The 16,734-nt window shown below is 41.8% G+C and overlaps 1 protein-coding gene across 35 annotated transcripts in view; it reads right to left on the reverse strand.

Annotated features, from left to right (window-relative positions):
* EPB41L3 (erythrocyte membrane protein band 4.1 like 3) overlaps positions 1-16,734 on the reverse strand; it is a 143,699-nt gene that overhangs the window by 46,372 nt on the left and 80,593 nt on the right. For all 35 annotated transcript variants that reach the window (XM_086891943.1, XM_086891749.1, XM_086891738.1 and 32 more), the window contains exon 3: positions 14,786-14,983. In XM_086891943.1, coding sequence (XP_086748069.1) covers positions 14,786-14,839 — 54 coding nt within the window. In that variant the 5' untranslated portion in view covers positions 14,840-14,983. The remainder of the gene's footprint in view (positions 1-14,785; positions 14,984-16,734) is intronic.

Raw genomic sequence — 16,734 nt, forward strand, 5'->3', positions numbered from 1 at the left:
CATTCTGGTTCTGTCTTCGTTCACTCCTCCCATCAGATATTGATACACATTGCTAAAATCCCTCTGAGCCTTCTCTTTTCCAGGCTGAACAGTTCCAGCTCTCAGCCTTTCCTCATAAAAGACATACTCCAGGGCCTTCATCCTATCTCTGTCCCATTGTGGAACCCTGTCCAGTATGTTTCTGTTTCCCTTGTACTGGGGAATCCAGAATCAGACTCAGCACTTCAAGACTGAGTAAAGGGGAAGGAAAACTTCCCTCAACCTGCTGGTGACATTGCCCTGGATGGCACTGACCTTCTGTGCTGCCAGGGAACATCACTGACTTCTGTTCACCTTTTTGCCCATCGGGACCCTTGAGTAATAAAAACCCTGTGTTGCACCACCTAGCTACCAAACTCATGTGTTACTGTCCTGTGTTAAGCAATGAGGGAAATGACATGGAAAATGACATAGAAAATGACATAGAAAATGAGAAACTAACAACTTAATATAAATATATCATAACAACTCCCTTTTCCTACAGGTGCTAATAAGACTCTAGAAAATTCCTTTGGGAGTCAGTAAAATACAGGGAAGAGATCAGGAAGATTTCAAATGTTATGTGCTGGATGATGCTTCCCAGTCTGGAAAACAGTTGTGCCAGAGGAAAATTTGTGAAGATTCAGATCTGCCACCTCCAAGGGACAAATTTTATTTCTGTGAGAGGCTGTTGGTTTGACTGCCCCATACCAGGAGGCACCACCTCTCCAAAAGGTCTTCAAGCTGCTGTGGCTCCTTGTTTGGCAAACCTGCCCCATCCCTGAAACACAATCATTTGCAGTCTTCCTGCAGGCCATTTTGGCACCCATCCTGATAATGCAGTCTGAGCCTCTTCTGATGCACCTCACCCTGAATGACCCACTTTCGCTTTTTGGGTAACCTCCAAGCTCCAGGACCAGCCATCTTTCCTAGCTCTATGCCAGCTAGAGCCATCCATGCTGAGGACCTGTCAGTACTCAGCCTTCTTTCAGACAGAATCCAACCCTCTGTCTGACAGATTTCTCACTGGAGGGGCAATGCCTTTCTGGGACTGGTAGCTCAACATGGCTGAGGAGCCTCTGTTCTCAGAGAGTTTCAAAGCATTGGCCAGGCAATGCCACAGCTGGCCTGACTTTACCTGCTCACTGCCCTGGCCACGGCCCTGCCCATGTCAGGGGCCTCTCCAGTCCCTCTGAACCAGCACAGCTGTGATACTGGGATCCCTGTGCACCTCCCCAGGTGCTGAGGGGTTCAGTGTCTGATTAAGGGGTAGAGTGTTTGTCTACTCTCAAGGCTCTATTTTTGCCCACTAGCAGATTACCCTCCTCTCACTGAGAGGAGAACAGGATGAGAAGCTGACAAGCTGCAAGCAGCCCTCTCTGCTTCCTAGAAATGAAAACTATTGCAGCCTCCAAAGTGATGCATTTTGGGGCGGGTCTACTTTGGCATCCAACGCTGCAGTCTCATGTGGGTGCAGAATGCTGAGCAAGGGCTGCTTGCAGCATGGAATCAATTACAAGAGATCACATTCAGACCAAATTTTGCAGTACTAGGGAAAACACAAAGTGAGAACAGAGTTCCACAGCCAAACATCTATAACAGGATTCATTTTTGTCACCAATAACCATCAACTCCACTGCACAGTAACCGCAAGGTCAGGACAGCCCCATGAACTGAAACTTCCCTTTCTCATCAGTCAAGGAGCACAGCAAGATGAAAATGTATCACAGCTGTGAACCTGGATTTTAAAAGGGAAGAGTTTGCACGTAACTTTCTGCACAAATACATATGCAAACGACCTTGCTGCTTTCCTGGGAAGAGCTGCCAAGCTGCCAAGCTGCCAGTGAGTAATGTCACACTAGTGCTAGCCTGGCATCCAACTCCATACAATTACTGTAATAACTCTCGTTAGGCAGGGTCGCTGGAATAAGGACAAACAGATCAGTATCATGAAATCCCAGTGCGAATAATTGGACTCGAACTGATGTTGAGGTTATCTGGTTCACATTCCTAATTAGCACTTGCACTTTCCAGTGGATCTCAACAATGCACTGTGTAAATGTGTGGGCTGGCTCTAGCCTTGCATGCTGTAATGCATTTTGGCATGTGGCTGTACAACCTCTTCCTCTTCCCTCCTTCCTTCTGGTGAGGAATAATTATTTTTTTTCATTTCCAGTGTTTCAATGTTTTTTTGATTAAAAATATTCCAATTGTGTGCAGAACACTGATTTTATTTCATTTTACTGTTTCAATTTAAATTACTTTTTGCAATTTAATTGAATTGATACTTCCATTTTCTACACCGCATGGGTTGTGTGGTAGTCTCCTATGTGGAAACAAACACAAGTAAAACACCTGCAAAAGTTAAAATGTGTATGGAAACAAATAAGTAGCATACAGAAGGGGAAGCTTCTCCATACCTACATTGCAGCTTCTGCAATTATTCTTGCAACACAAGCAAGTGAAAATGATTAACTGGTTGTCGGGAATACTTTGTACTCGCCACAGAGAGCACTCTCTTAACAAAATTCCTCCAGCTGAGTCTCTGAGTTGCTGAATTCCAGCCTTCTGACAACACAATTCCTCATTCTTTCCTTGTGAACTACCCCAATTTACACAAAATATATGCCAAATCCGTGACAAAAAAAACCCCAAACCCATACTTCTGCAAATACTCACTACTTGCAAGCTGAAGTGACCAAGCAGGCAATATCACTTTTGTATGGAGAACCCCATTTCTGGGTGAGGGATATGAACACATATGTCATGAACTAATATGCATAGGCAAGTATGCACATAATTTGATGCATACAATACATCCATACATGTGAATTTGTAAGTGGATGTTCATTGTAGTTCCAAATAGAGAGAAGCTTGTGGCCACATCATGTTGCATCTCCATCTATAGAAAGTCAATCAGAGATTCTAAACTCACAGTCATTCTGGTAAGAAGCACATTTTTATCTGTAAGTGAAATAATAATCAACCTACCATGAAACATTTCCCATGTTTTTCCTGAAAAGAATGTGAGCTGTTCAAGAATCAAAGAGCTGAAGTGAGAAATTCTAAAAACTGATCATTGCACATTAGGCCAGAAAATTTCCAAACATAGAGAACATGATTTTCGAACATGTCTTGATTGAAACCAACAGAAAGAAGTCACAATTTTTTTCCTCAAGGAGGATAAATTGAAAAACTCATTCTGAAGAAGTTTAAGTTCATTTCACTTCTACACATTTGTAATTTGCATTTTCAAAGGATTTACTCTTTCCTTGTTTACACTTCTCCACAGTTTCTCTCCACAGGGAAAAGAAGATGAAGGGAGGTGACGGGAGAGAAAACAAAATCCCTGAATTTCTTCAAGTCTATAGTTTCTCAACTGAAGTTCCCAGCAGGAAGGTAAGTGAGGAGAATCCAGAAAAAAAAAAACAACAGGATAGAGGATCTTTCCTGAAGTCTTAACTGGCTGAAAATCAACAAGTTTTCCTCTGGTTTACTGAACTAAATATCACTTGTGTAATGTGTAGGATAAAAACATCTGTGAGCAAGTGTAACGTGACTTAACCACTGGAATTTATGTCTCTAAATCCCCTGCCGTGCTTGCTGAAAATGGCACTGGCAGTTCCAGAAGCATCATCAGCAGTTAATTAATCCAGAAGTTCAGTGTGTTGCAAGTCATGTTCTAGGCATTCCACAAAACATTTTCTTGTCATTTCTGCTCAGGAGAAAAAAAACTTTGCTTAAGTTAGCAGGGCAACACTGTACACCAAAGACAGAGGTAGGATATACAGTGACAAAGCAAACAACAAATGCCCTGCTCCCCTCTTCCACACAGGTCAACTACAAAAAAGCTTAAAAATAAAGGAAATTAGCTCATACTGTCTTTTTATTCCAACTACTTTTTTCTTGCAGGAATAATCTGCATATGCAAAGTATTATAAATCAATGGCTTGGGTTGGAAGTACCCTTAAAGATCATCTAGTTCCACCCCCCTGCCATAAGCAGGGACACCTTCCACTAAACCAGGCTGCTCAAAGTCCCATGCAACCTGGCCTTGGACACTTCCAGGGATGGGGCATCCACAACTACTCTGGGAAACCAGTGTCTCAGCACTCTCAGAGTAAAGAGCTTCCTTCTAACATCCAATTTAAAGATTCCCTCTTTTAGTTTTAAACAGTCCCCCTTTGTCCTGTCACTATCTGTCTGAGTAAAATGTCTCTTTCCCTCTTTTCTGTAAGTCCTCTTTGACTACTGGAAGGGCACAGTAAGGTTTCCCTGGATCCTTTTCCAGGCTGAACAACCCCAGCCCTCTCAGTCCTGTCTTTACAGGAGAGGTGCTCCAGCCCTCTGAGAATCTTTGTCGCCCTCCCCTGGACGTGGAGGAGACATAAATGTTCAAAATATAATACGTAATAATTAATAATAAATGTTCATAAATGTATCCTTAGGATGGACAGAACGCTCTCATCCAGTTTATAAGAAGTCGGCCAGCAAGCATAGAAAATACTGAATGAGACCTTTCAAGATGCAAAGGGAAAAAAAGACACACTCCAAGAAAACATTCAAAGCAAAATACATTCATTTTTTGGTTCTCAAAAATTTTCCATATTTCAATGGTAAACAGAATTTGGAAATATCCCAAGTTAAAATTCCAGATAATATCTACTAAATAAAATATTTGCCCAAAAGTGGGAAGCACTAAGAATTCGGCAATTTCAGAAATATTTTGCTGAATAAAAGCTATATTAAAAATACTCTTTTTTTTCCATTATGAAGCTACCTCATGTACAGAAATGCTTTTCCTGAAAGCTGCATATCAGTATAAGCTCTCCAACTGTTCTATTTCTTTATTAACTTCTTTATGTGGAAACCTTCATAAAACATCCCAGTAAGTGACTGATGTAGACTAATAGCTTGAAATAAAACCTGCAATAATATTTTGCATATGTCTCCGCCTTTTAATTTAGAACACTATCTTATACTGCTCTGCACATATAAATGAATGCCACATTAGGAAACAGAGTAGATGAGAAAGTATTTTAACATACAGTGATGATTTATCTCTTTCTTTTTTTTCCCCATTGTGGCAGTACTGTAATTCAGCATCTCATTGATATTTATTGCAATAAACCATATTGAAATGTATTACCATCCCTGAAAATAACCTCTTCTGTCAACCGCTAACCAAGCCTTTAGATAAACAGATAAACACATAACACAGGCTATGCTACAGTTACCTGCAGCACATGTCAGTGACATTGTATAATATGACATAGTTTTTATCAGGGGCAACCTTCTTTAATGCCATTTGAGCTCGCAATCCCGAACAGCCAGCACTAATCTAAAAAAGCCCAGAGGACTGCTAAATCCCAGTAAGAAGATTGGTGACCTAGTCCCGATTCTGGCATCAAACCAAATTAGGGTTTTTGCCTTCTGCATCAGCAGCAGAGATCACACCAGCACTGGCACCACACAAGCTCTAAGCGTATCGATGGGCGCCCAGCACAGTTTGCATCCTTGGGAAAACACTGAGGACTCCATTCGTGGCAATGCAGCTGCACAGGGGGCACTCGATAAAGCATAAACACTCTGGAGCACCTTTTCCTATGTGGAAGTGTGAGAGCCACGTCTGCACGTGCACTATGGCTACAGAAATACCTGTCAAGTGTGATGATTATCAAATGCGTCCCAAGTGCATACCGTATCAACTGAGGTCTGCTACCAGCTTATGAGCACTACTGTCTGATAAATGAATATAAAAACAGTGGACACAACTTCTCAATTAGGAGTTCTGTTCTCAGTACATCTATTAGCTTCACACATTTGCTAAATCATGACATAAAATAATAAACAGTATTCCATTTATGAAGGCTTTTCAGCAGAGAAAGTAACCCTCTCACTCAGCTTTCTCGAGAGCACAGATTGTTTGGGCTTGGATTTTAGCTAGACATGCAGCTGATGCATTGGCTTAATGCCTCCTGATTGCCCTACCACCTCCTGCAAGACTCCCTGAAGAAACTCAGGCAGGTCTCTTGGGATTCACTACAGCAGCTGAAGCTTTCCAGTGGCAGCTATAAATATTTCCATTATTCTACCTACACTTGGACAATCTCAGCGAACGCTCATCTCTCCTCATCTCACATCTTAACTAACTGTGCACAAGCCTAGTACCAACACAGCAAGGGGAACCAATCACTGCCTGAAATATAAATAGTCCTTGGCATATATCAACAAAAACCAACCATAAACAGTTTGTTTATTTTCAGCTGAAAAAAGCTCTACTGTCAACATAGTCCGATTTACAGAGTAATCTTGCCATATGAATTTAAAAGCCACAGAGCTCTCTCTGACCTACATTGCCAGCCCGGAGTGAAAAAAAAATTCACTGCAGAGGATGATGCTCTTGAGGCAGAAGAGGGACAGAGAATGATCATGTTTTTAGATTTGGGGTATCTTAGATGGTATTGCACCATCAGTGCTGGGGTTTTCATGAAAACTAACACATCCTATTCTCAAACTACATCCAAGCTCTATCCACTTCAGATCAAAACCATTTCTGCCAGAGTGAGATAAACCATGAGAGACAGACCGTGCTGCCTATCAACACTTTGCTTTGCAAGCAGATATTTCACCACCCAGTCCTGTTCTGATGTTCTGTTCACTGTATCAACAGACAAGGATAAGAAAACATAAAACTAGCCCAGTGCTGCATGAGGCTCAGCTGGGAAGAAAAAAAAATAAAAAAAAAATAAAAAAAATAAAAATCACCCATATGAGGCAGTAAGATTTTATATGACATGCTAATATATTTAGAGAATATAAAGTGAAGATTTACTTTGTTTGGGTCTGGAAATGGCAACTCTTAGTGTAAATGTGGGGACAGCACCTATAAATTGGAGCAAACAAAACCAGAGTTGATGATGAATTTAGACAGCTCATTTGGGACTGGAACAAGCAGGAGGCACTTCAGTGACAGAGAGCAGGAAACATGACAAAATGCAGGGAGGCTTGGAAGGAGCATGACTGGGCAGTGACATGAAAACCAGCAACTTCTGTGTTGTTTGGGCATGAGGTAGAGAGGGATTGTACACATTTTACAGAAACAGCAGAAGGCTTTGAGTGTCCATTTGGAAAAGGTAAAAGACAAAGCCCTTCATCCACCCTTCTTGATTTATATTCCAGCAGTCATTACAAAATACATGCAGAGATTGGGTGCTGGCTGCACAAGGCACTCTGGTAAGAAGCTGGAGACTCCCTGGGGGAAAAGATCACCCCAGGCAATTATTGCCTGGAAAAGACAAACTCTTCTGTACCCTGGTGAGGCCATCGGCAAGGATGGCGACAAGGACAGGACTCCTGGAGCCAACAGACCTCTATCAGTTTGGGGTGAAAGGCAGGTGGAAGATCATCCCCTCCTGGGCTCTTGCAAACAGATTAACTAGCAATGAACCATGCAGCACTTCAGTTTGAGTGTGCATGACCAAACCCAGTTTTTAAGAAACTTTGCCAGATGGAGAACAAGCTCCTGCTGCCTGGTTCATGTCCAACTGGTGCCCCAAGGGGAGGGAACCGGCGACAATATTTCAGTAGGAAGTTTTCAGCTAACTATTTATTCCCAAAAATATGCAGTTTCAGAACAGCTGAAAGTATTTGTCAATGCAGGTGGACCCCTCACAATGGTTTTCAATGTTATGAAAAATGGCTGGCACATCCAAGGTATCAAAATGAGTATTTTTGCTTGATAAACTCAACATTTCACTGTACAAATAATTTTCAGAAACTATTAACAAAAGGCAATAGTTAAGAGGACTAGATGTAGAAAATCTAAAAGTGGAGAAAATGTGCACAATTTTTTTTTTTTTCCAAGCTCCTGGCATTTGACTATGACCATGTCATCTGCTGTGCCAAAATGTGTAATTTAAGGCCCCACCTGCTGTTCACTTGGTACATCTAAAGGAGTGACTTAGCTAATTCTTGGTTCCTCATTCAGTCTCTAAAATACCTGCATATTAACTGGAGAAAATATCTGTCTCATCATTTAGGTGTCTCCCTACCAAGGTTATACGAGACCTTCTCCCTCAATACCACACAGCCCAGACATTCCCAGCCACAAGAAGTTGTGGGAGGACTCAGTCTCTCCTGGCAAGGCAGAAATGTTCCAATCCTATTCCCTCAGCCTTGTGGCACTTCCAAAAGGCTTAGCTCAACCTGACTTGCTTTGATTTAGATTTCTTTAGCTTCAGTGATAGGAATAAGAATCATAACCACTAAAAGGGAACCCAAACATTTTTGTTTTAATTACTAAACTGAAGAAAAAAACCCCTTTCTCTGCTCAGCCTCACAGTTGATCATTATGAGCTGGATAACATTGGTGCTGATTTCCAGAGCATTGTACTTCTTGAATTGACAAATATTTTATCTCATAAAAAGAAGCCTATGGTATTTGTAAAAAGCAAGTCAAAAGAACTGTATATTAACTTTATTCAGCTGAAACATATTCAGGCAATACTCAGACTCCTACTGACATGTGTCAGGTAACATAGATCTTCAGTGAATCCCCTGGCTAAACCAAGTCAGCCCTAATTAGAGGGTCTGGGGACAGAAAACATGCTGTGTAACAGCAATGATGCCTCTCAGCCCAGTCACTTTTACTGAAACATATCCTGGGGAAGGAACAAAACCCAAAACAAAGGTCTTCATATTAAATTAAGTGAAATGTGAGCAATGAGTAGGTCAAAAGGAAAAGACTTATTAAAAAAAGTCCCTCTTGCATTCAGTAATCAGTTTCACATGTAGAGCCATTTGCAAGAGTGTGTGGAATTCATTATACAATTAAAATGTGCAGGGGGTAACCGAAACTGTATCCTTCAGAATGCAGAGTGCATCTTATTACAAGGTTTCCTTCCTGACCTTAAAACCTACCTCAAAACGGACCAGAAATTTGATGTTATTAAACTCCCCGCGCAAAAACGGCTCGGAGGTCCACACACGTGAAAACTCCCAGCGAAGGGTTAGCTTGGACACTGTGTGGGGAGGGGGACCACAGGGCCATGCATTCCCCCTCTATCATACAGAAACAAGGGAGGATTTTTTCCTCCAGAGGGAGTCTTGCAGGTCAGGAAGCACAGGCAGCCACCACTCTCTTTCATTTCTGGCAGAGGTGGCAGTGCAGAAATAATTCTGCTTGTTCTCAGCTCTTCAAGCCTATCCTAATCCAATCCTCAATGACTTATTTGATAAGGAAGCATCCTGTATTCTCACTTTTTAACAGAAAAATTAGAAATTAATGCAAAATGTGATAGTTTAACTATTAGAGAATCCATTTATTTCATGTTCATTTTATCTTCAAAAAGGATTATTGTGTAGGGCAGAAAGGCACCAGTTTACTCCAGTCTGCTTTGGTCCATGCTAAAAATCCTGGTTCCAAATGTATGGAAAGAAAACTTGTTATTTCAACTCAAGCATGTTACTCTGATATCACCTGAGGATGTGGGGAAACCCATTAAGAAAGTGGGGTCTCCACCAGGGAGAAAGTCAGCAGAGGTTCATTACTAAGGCGTAACAGTGGCTGCAGCTTGGGACATGGAACCACTGCCCAGGTTGCAGTGGCAGCATGACTGAGAAAACTGGAGTTAAAAACCACTCATATACAGTGTATTTTTACCAGTCCCTTCCTACCTCAGCTGACCCCACCTCACACAGAAGTGGGGTTAACAGTAATACTTTGTGAGATGTTTTTTCTCCATGTGCTGTGCAGCTTATCTGGATCCTACGTCAGCTTGCTGTTTGATGTAGGGCTGCAGAGATGCCACAGACAGGCTGCCATGGAAACATTTGTTTTCATTCACTGGTGGCCTGCATGATAAGAAAGTCTGAGTGGTACAGGAATGATGAAAGAGTATAAATTACCAATGGCGTCAGACAGCTGAGCCTTTCAGAATTAAATCTAATTATTTTACCATTTATTTAGACAGATTATGTTACAGCTTTCAGCCTTCCCATTGTGAGTGACAGCATGTATATGTTTAGAGCAGAAACAAAGACAAATTCCAACTTGTTTTAGGAAGATGCTTTAAATTAGGCTATGTGTAATGGAGAGCATGACAGCTTGTTCCACTTGCGTCTTTTAATTAAAAAGCAGTGGTCTAGATAACAGAAAATTGAGATGAGACAGATATGGACAAGAAGAGAAATAAATCCTAGAAAAACATAATTGTACTACAGCATTTGAAAACTCCTACTTAAAGCTGAAGAAACACAGAAATAAGTTATTTTTGCTTGTTTTCTTGAATCTTAGGAAAAACTTGAACTAGCATGTTCAATGCCTTTTTTAAGGTTATCTGAGATTAATTTGCAGTTTTGGATTTTGCTTTCTCCTTAGCTCTTCAAACCAATGAATGCAAAGCACAAGTCTAGCCTGCTTAAAAGGGAAATCTTTAGCTACCACGTTGAAGTGCAGTTTTGGCCACAGATTAGGCCTTGGATGCTTTGACAAGCAGCATTTCTGAGCCCGATGCTGGCTGGGAGAGCACAGTGAACATCCTAAGGAGAACCACTGCTAGCAGGGCTGGACATCAAGGTGGAAACCATCACCCTGTGTCCCTCTGAATGGACTGCACTGACTCCTGTGATCCAGCTCCCCTCAGAAGTCTCCAGGTTCTTCAGGACATGGGAGAAACACACAGCCACCCTGAGGCTGTTTTTCTTGGCAGAGTACCAGGGACAATGCCAATAGTACAAATATCTCTTCTCCAAAAGCCAACGGCTTTCCCTGGGGAGGGAAAGCACCATTAGGTAGCTATGGCTCCTTGGAAAGGAAACCCCCCTCTGAAATAAGGCTGCCACTACCATCTGCAGGCTTCTGAAGAAGAGCAGCATCAGGGGTACAGATGGTAACACTGGTGGTTTATGGTTTTGGAAGAGGATGAACGAACAGGTTGGGTTACCTCCTTAACCTGGTTTTGGCTTGTAATGTGTTACTGCATGAAAGACTTTCTGGGTCAGGACAGATAGAGCGCACAGCAGTAATACTGCAGGGCCTCAAGAGAAAGCTTTTGCCTGCTACTTGCTTAAGATCCTTTCACTGAATGGAGACTACATTAGATGACCCCCTGTTAACCTCAGCTTTGAAGTTATCTCCACTACACTTTGCCTCATACATCTCATACAACATGAAAAAACCCCAGTGTCACAAATGCAAAGCACTGAATGTGAGAGAGATTGAAAGATATAGCAGCAGACAGTGAGGATGTCCAGCATTAAATATGGAATAAGAAAGAGGGGCTTCTGAAACAAAGGACAGCAAGGGCATAATGGATTAAGCAAACTTGCCTCAGAGGTGTCTCAATCTGTGAGTACATGCCACATTGGCTGCCAGGTCATTAACAGGATGAACACATAATTGATAAGCTGCAGGTTGCGCTCTACTGGAGAGCAATAAGCTCCTTTAAATTACATTAATATTTAACATACATAAAAAGCATTTGTCATTTGCAAAGCACTTTATAGAGTAACTGATGGATTCTATAATGATCCTAAACTCCCAGACTAGGGAATGCAATTCTGAAGAGATAAATACCTGGCCTGCTGCCAAATCAAGATTCAATGACAAGAGGTATTATTCTAGCTCAAAATTAGGTTTCTAAATTTCTGGTCCTTCTAGATCACATTGCTTTGTAGCCTTCAGCAGGTAGAAAGAAGCACAATACACACAGAGCAGAAAGAAAGGAGCTGACAACACAGGATGACATTTTTGACTCACATCTAGAAACTGTCATATGCCTACCTTGGGTCACTGTCCACTCTGAAAGATGCAGTGGTTATGTAGGTTGAACACAATGAATGGAAGTATTAAATATCTGATTTCCACGTTGTCTGTCCCTCTCCCTTTTCTTTTAAAGAATCAGTCTTGGCAAATTTACTGACCTCCATAGGGTGCCTTAGTATACTATAAATAAAAGAACTGAGATTAGCTCACTTGCTTACAGCGTGGTGATAGTAACACCAAAGGGGGTGGGTTCAATCCCTGTATCGGCCATTCACTTTAGAGATGGGCTTAATGGTCCTTGTGGGTCCCTTCTAACTGATAACATTCTGTGATTCTGTGAAAACTACATGGCTTTGTGTGCTTCTGACAGAGAAGAATATATATATATCTGTATGTATGTATGCTTGTGCATATATATTTTCCCCACATTTAAATTGACACAGTGAGTTCACTTGAAGGTGATCCTTAAAATACGGTAGCATTTGTTTGAGATATGATAGATTGTTTCTCATGCTGCAGCATTGAGTTTCTGTGTAACTGACACAGAACTTTATAACCCAAAACTTCTGCAGAACTTCACCTTCAGCCTGTTACACAATTTGCTGAGATACCTCCTGAGACAGACCCTCAGTTTCCCTGCCCTACTAACTCCCTTTGGGAATACTTTTTTACCCCTCTGGCGAAAAAGCACAGCGAAAGTCACATCATTTGTCCTTGGGGGGACTCAGCATCCTTTCGCTGTAGCTAACTTTATGCACATAGGAAGTGGACTTTCTTTGGATCTGCAAAGAATTCCCATGAGCTGGAGTGGGCTGTGCTGGAGAGGCACCTGCAGTTGTATTATCAATACATACAGCATAGTGATACTACTACTTAGGAAGGATGCAAAGTCTGAATCACACAGTTTAAGATATGTAAATTTATGCACCCCTCCAGCTGCACTCGTTCCCTGAAATATTTGTTCCTCCTAACTAACTTTGTTTCAATGCACCCCATGGTCTGCTCATCATCATAGCCTTACAGCTCTGTCATTTGAAAATTCATCCTTTTAGGAGCTCTATTCTCATCAATATTACATTCTGCCTGGGAAGCCTGATAATCTTAGAAGCAGATAAAATGATTACTGATGACAGTCAATACAACTTGAAAATATTTCAGCAATGTAAGTAGAAAAAATTCATACAAAACTTATATTGGACATTATTCAAGAGCCATTCAGTACTTGCAAAGCAGAGAAATTTGACAAGCAATAAAACATGATGGCTTCCATATGCCAGCATTTTGACACTTCAAGAGAACTCAAGTTTAGTGAAAGAGTGAAATTTCCTATAGAAAGTATTATTCACAGTATTTTTTTGCATAAGTGGAATAAATCTAACATAACAAATCTCCCTTTCTGCTCCATCTTAGATTCCAATAAAGTTCAGCCTGCTAGACAAGATTTCCATAGAAATCTTATTTGGTAAGATTCACTTGACTATATTCCAAAAAATGACTCACATTTTACAAGCAAGTGGCAAAAGCTGCAATGAGTTGACTCTTTCCATCAAAGCCAGCATGAGTCATTCCTTCAGCATAATGGCTTCCACACTATCCCTGAGTGACAAAACTGAGACTGCAGGTCAAGAAATGACCATTTAATAGTCACAAAGGATGTGTTCAGAGAGCTAGTCCTAGCCTGAAGGAAACAACATGGGACTTGGCTGGTGAAATTAAAAGACACTCAACCACATGGATGGCTAATTTGCTATCTGTTTGCAGCTCACTCCTAGCGTCACATTTGACCCAAACTGTAATGCCAAGGTTAAATAAAAATCAATAAGGTTTTTCTTCACCTTCCATCTCCAAAGCACCTAAAATGAGAGCAGCTGAAGGATTAATGGGCTGAGCACAACTGATTGTAAAGATGCCATGATTTGTCTCCTGGTCAGGTACTCCTTTTCTCCGCCCTTTCTCCTTCCCCATGCTCCTGTGGATTTTCCTTTCAAGCCTGAAGACTATTTTATCTCTGCCTTTATACTTCTCTGTTCTCCCTGGGTGTCCTTTCTTCTCTGTGGAACCCCGCAGTTACCCAAAGGAGGTTTGGCTTAGCCAGACCCTCCAAGACACACTCTTTCTCCACAGTCAGTGCTTGGTCAGGCTCAGCCTTGTCTTGTGTGCATGACCTTCTGGCCTAAAACAGGACAGGCTGGTCCACTGCCCAAAAATCACCTCGATGAAAATGACTGAATGGAGAAAGGGTCCATCCTGAAATGCTGAATTTTCTCACGCTTACTCTGAGATGCTAAATGTGCTCAGTTTTTGCTTTTCTGGGGCCTTCTGGAGTTGAAGGCATCCTCTCTGCATGTGTCTGCCCACAGGCACAGACTGGCTTTTAAGTGACAGTGAAGACTATCCCTCCCAAAAGTAGGCTCCTGTCAGAATCCCAGCAGGGAAGGCAAGCTTCTTTACAGAAAAATCACAGCATCTTTTTGCCAGTAACATTCAGACACAACTACAATTCACAGACATCATGGAAAAGCACACAAAACTCTCCATTCTCACTGCTATTTGTCCCTGACATTTTTCCCGCTTGCCCAGGGTGTCTCTCATACCTGCACTAATCTCACAATAGTCAGAATTACTGTACAGACAATGACTCAATGGAAGACTCAACTCAGTAAAGTACCAAGGAAAAGAAAAGCCCAGTGAGATCAAAATCCTTCTTTGTTTCTGGGCTTTGTTTGCCATATTTTGTTTCCTGCATTCTGCTGTGGCATGTGCCAACAGGAGATTAATCCAGAGTCTCTGGCTGTGTTCAGGGAGTGGCCAGAATCCTTCACCTAGCTCAAATCTGCACACCATCTTCAACAACCTCCAGACAAAACAATGAAAGCATCTCTGTGCTTGGCACTGGCAAAATATCATGCCATTCATCCTTTTTCATAAAATTCATACAATTTTCACCATTTACCTCCTGACAGAATGAAAGAAAAAAAAAGATGACAAAAAGCCAATTACCTCTACTTCACACGCATATTCTGATCCATCCAGGAGCGTCACTTTGCATTGCATATTTTTCGGTTTCTTGACAATCTTTAGAGGAGACTTGGAAAGTTTGCTAGATGAAGATTTTTGAGAGAGCTTGTCGTCCTCTAGCTGCTGATATTCCAGCTGTTTTGCACTCGCAGCAGCAAACTCCTGTTCTTTCTCTGTGGCCTATAAAGAGAAAGAAAGAAAGAAAGATATTTTTTGAGGTAAGACAAACCAATCATGCCCTGCAGTTCACTGCACATGCTGCATCGAAGCATTTAAGTGAGCCTTTTGGGGGCTTGGACAAGGAAGACCCTGATGCAGGACAGAGTCTACTGAAAAGATTTCCCATATTCCTTCTGGCCCTCCATTCTCCCTCCAAAATGTACAGAACACCCATGAAGGAGGGGCATTCATGAAAGTATTTTAAAGCTTCTACTTTTTCCACAGGTACAAAATCCCACATGGGCTTCTTTTACTTTTTTTTTTTTTTTTGGTGTTTTGGAAATACTGCGTAATCAGTGAATTCTGTTGATGAACAAATACTCCTACATTTTCTCGATACTACTTTGAAGTCCCCTACCTCTTAAATGATACAATGTTTCCATAGTGGCATACAGAATAGAAGAACTCCATCAAATTTGCACTAATTTGGATGTCAGTGGGAAAAAAGTCCCTGAATGAGGGCATAGATCCCCCCTGAACAGTGTGAATTCATAAGGGGATGCTTACGTTCCTGGGAGAGTGAAAGGATCCCCAAGCACCCAAGCAAAGGGTTAAGAAAACACGACAGAAGTGAGGGGCCAAACAACTTTAATGTGCAGCTTTAAATGGACAGGATGAGAGGACGAATTTTGCTCTCTGCTGATGCCCAGTAAGTCTCTCAAGCTGGAGAGAAGTAGGTGCTATTTGAAAGACAAATATACAGCAGGGAAGAGAGGCAAGAAGCAAATGACCATGGTTGGTTTTGCTCAGGTTTATCTGAGGGTCAGGTCATTTGAAGTTACTGTGATGCAGCAGAGCCCACAGTCCTCTCCACAGCACTAGATGAAAGCCAGAAGAGCTCTACAGCATTTCACCCTTCCTAGCAACAGCACTGAGCTGAAGTCATTACCCTTCTCATCAGTTATATCCCTGATAGGCTCCAAACAAAACCTCAATAGGAGTGCAGTAATACCTCAGCTAAAGCTTAAGTTAAATAAAAACATCTTTCCGTTATCTCACTACAAAGCAAAAAAACCCAACCTGCTCTGGCTCTGAATTATTTCAGTGTAGTAAGCAACAAGCATTAGTGGAAATAAATTGTAAATTAATCCCGCAAGTCTGTTTCCATTCATTGTATATAATAAAACTTCACAAGAATGGAGCAAATCCATCCAAAGGCTTTAAGCTGCTTTGAGACCAGAACAATGTTGCATCATATAACCTAAAACAACAGTGTACTTCTAAATCGTGGGGTACTGTCCCTGAGTGATTTCATAAAAACAAGCTTTAAGTTTCTCCTCTGCCTTCTGACAACGGGGGAAAGGACACACTGGAGCTGGCTGTGAGCCCTACAGTGTCAGCTCCCAACAAAGCCCAGCAAATTACAGAGAGGTGTGGCAAAGCCTCACAGTCCTCCTTCACCTCTAAGGAGTACACAGCAATGGCCTCCTGGGCTTTCCTGGATGGGGAAACTGCAAGAAAGAGGGGCTTAAAAGATTAAAAAGGCAAGAGTTGCTTTCAAAATCTACCACATCCCCAGGGGCTGTGAATGTTCTCCCTCAGGAGCAGCCTAACACCAGCCATCTCTTCCCCTGTCTAGCTCCAGCACAAGAGGATTTCCTCCTTCCAGCAGATGGACACCAGCTCTGTGCCTGGATATCAAGGTCCTCACATATCTTGAAAACTGGTGGGAGATAGAGGCACAGTGTATGTAAGTGGATCAGCTGTTTCCT

This window comes from Cyanistes caeruleus, chromosome 1 (assembly GCF_971803275.1).
Source record: "Cyanistes caeruleus chromosome 1, bCyaCae1.hap1.1, whole genome shotgun sequence".
Lineage (NCBI taxonomy): Eukaryota > Metazoa > Chordata > Aves > Passeriformes > Paridae > Cyanistes > Cyanistes caeruleus.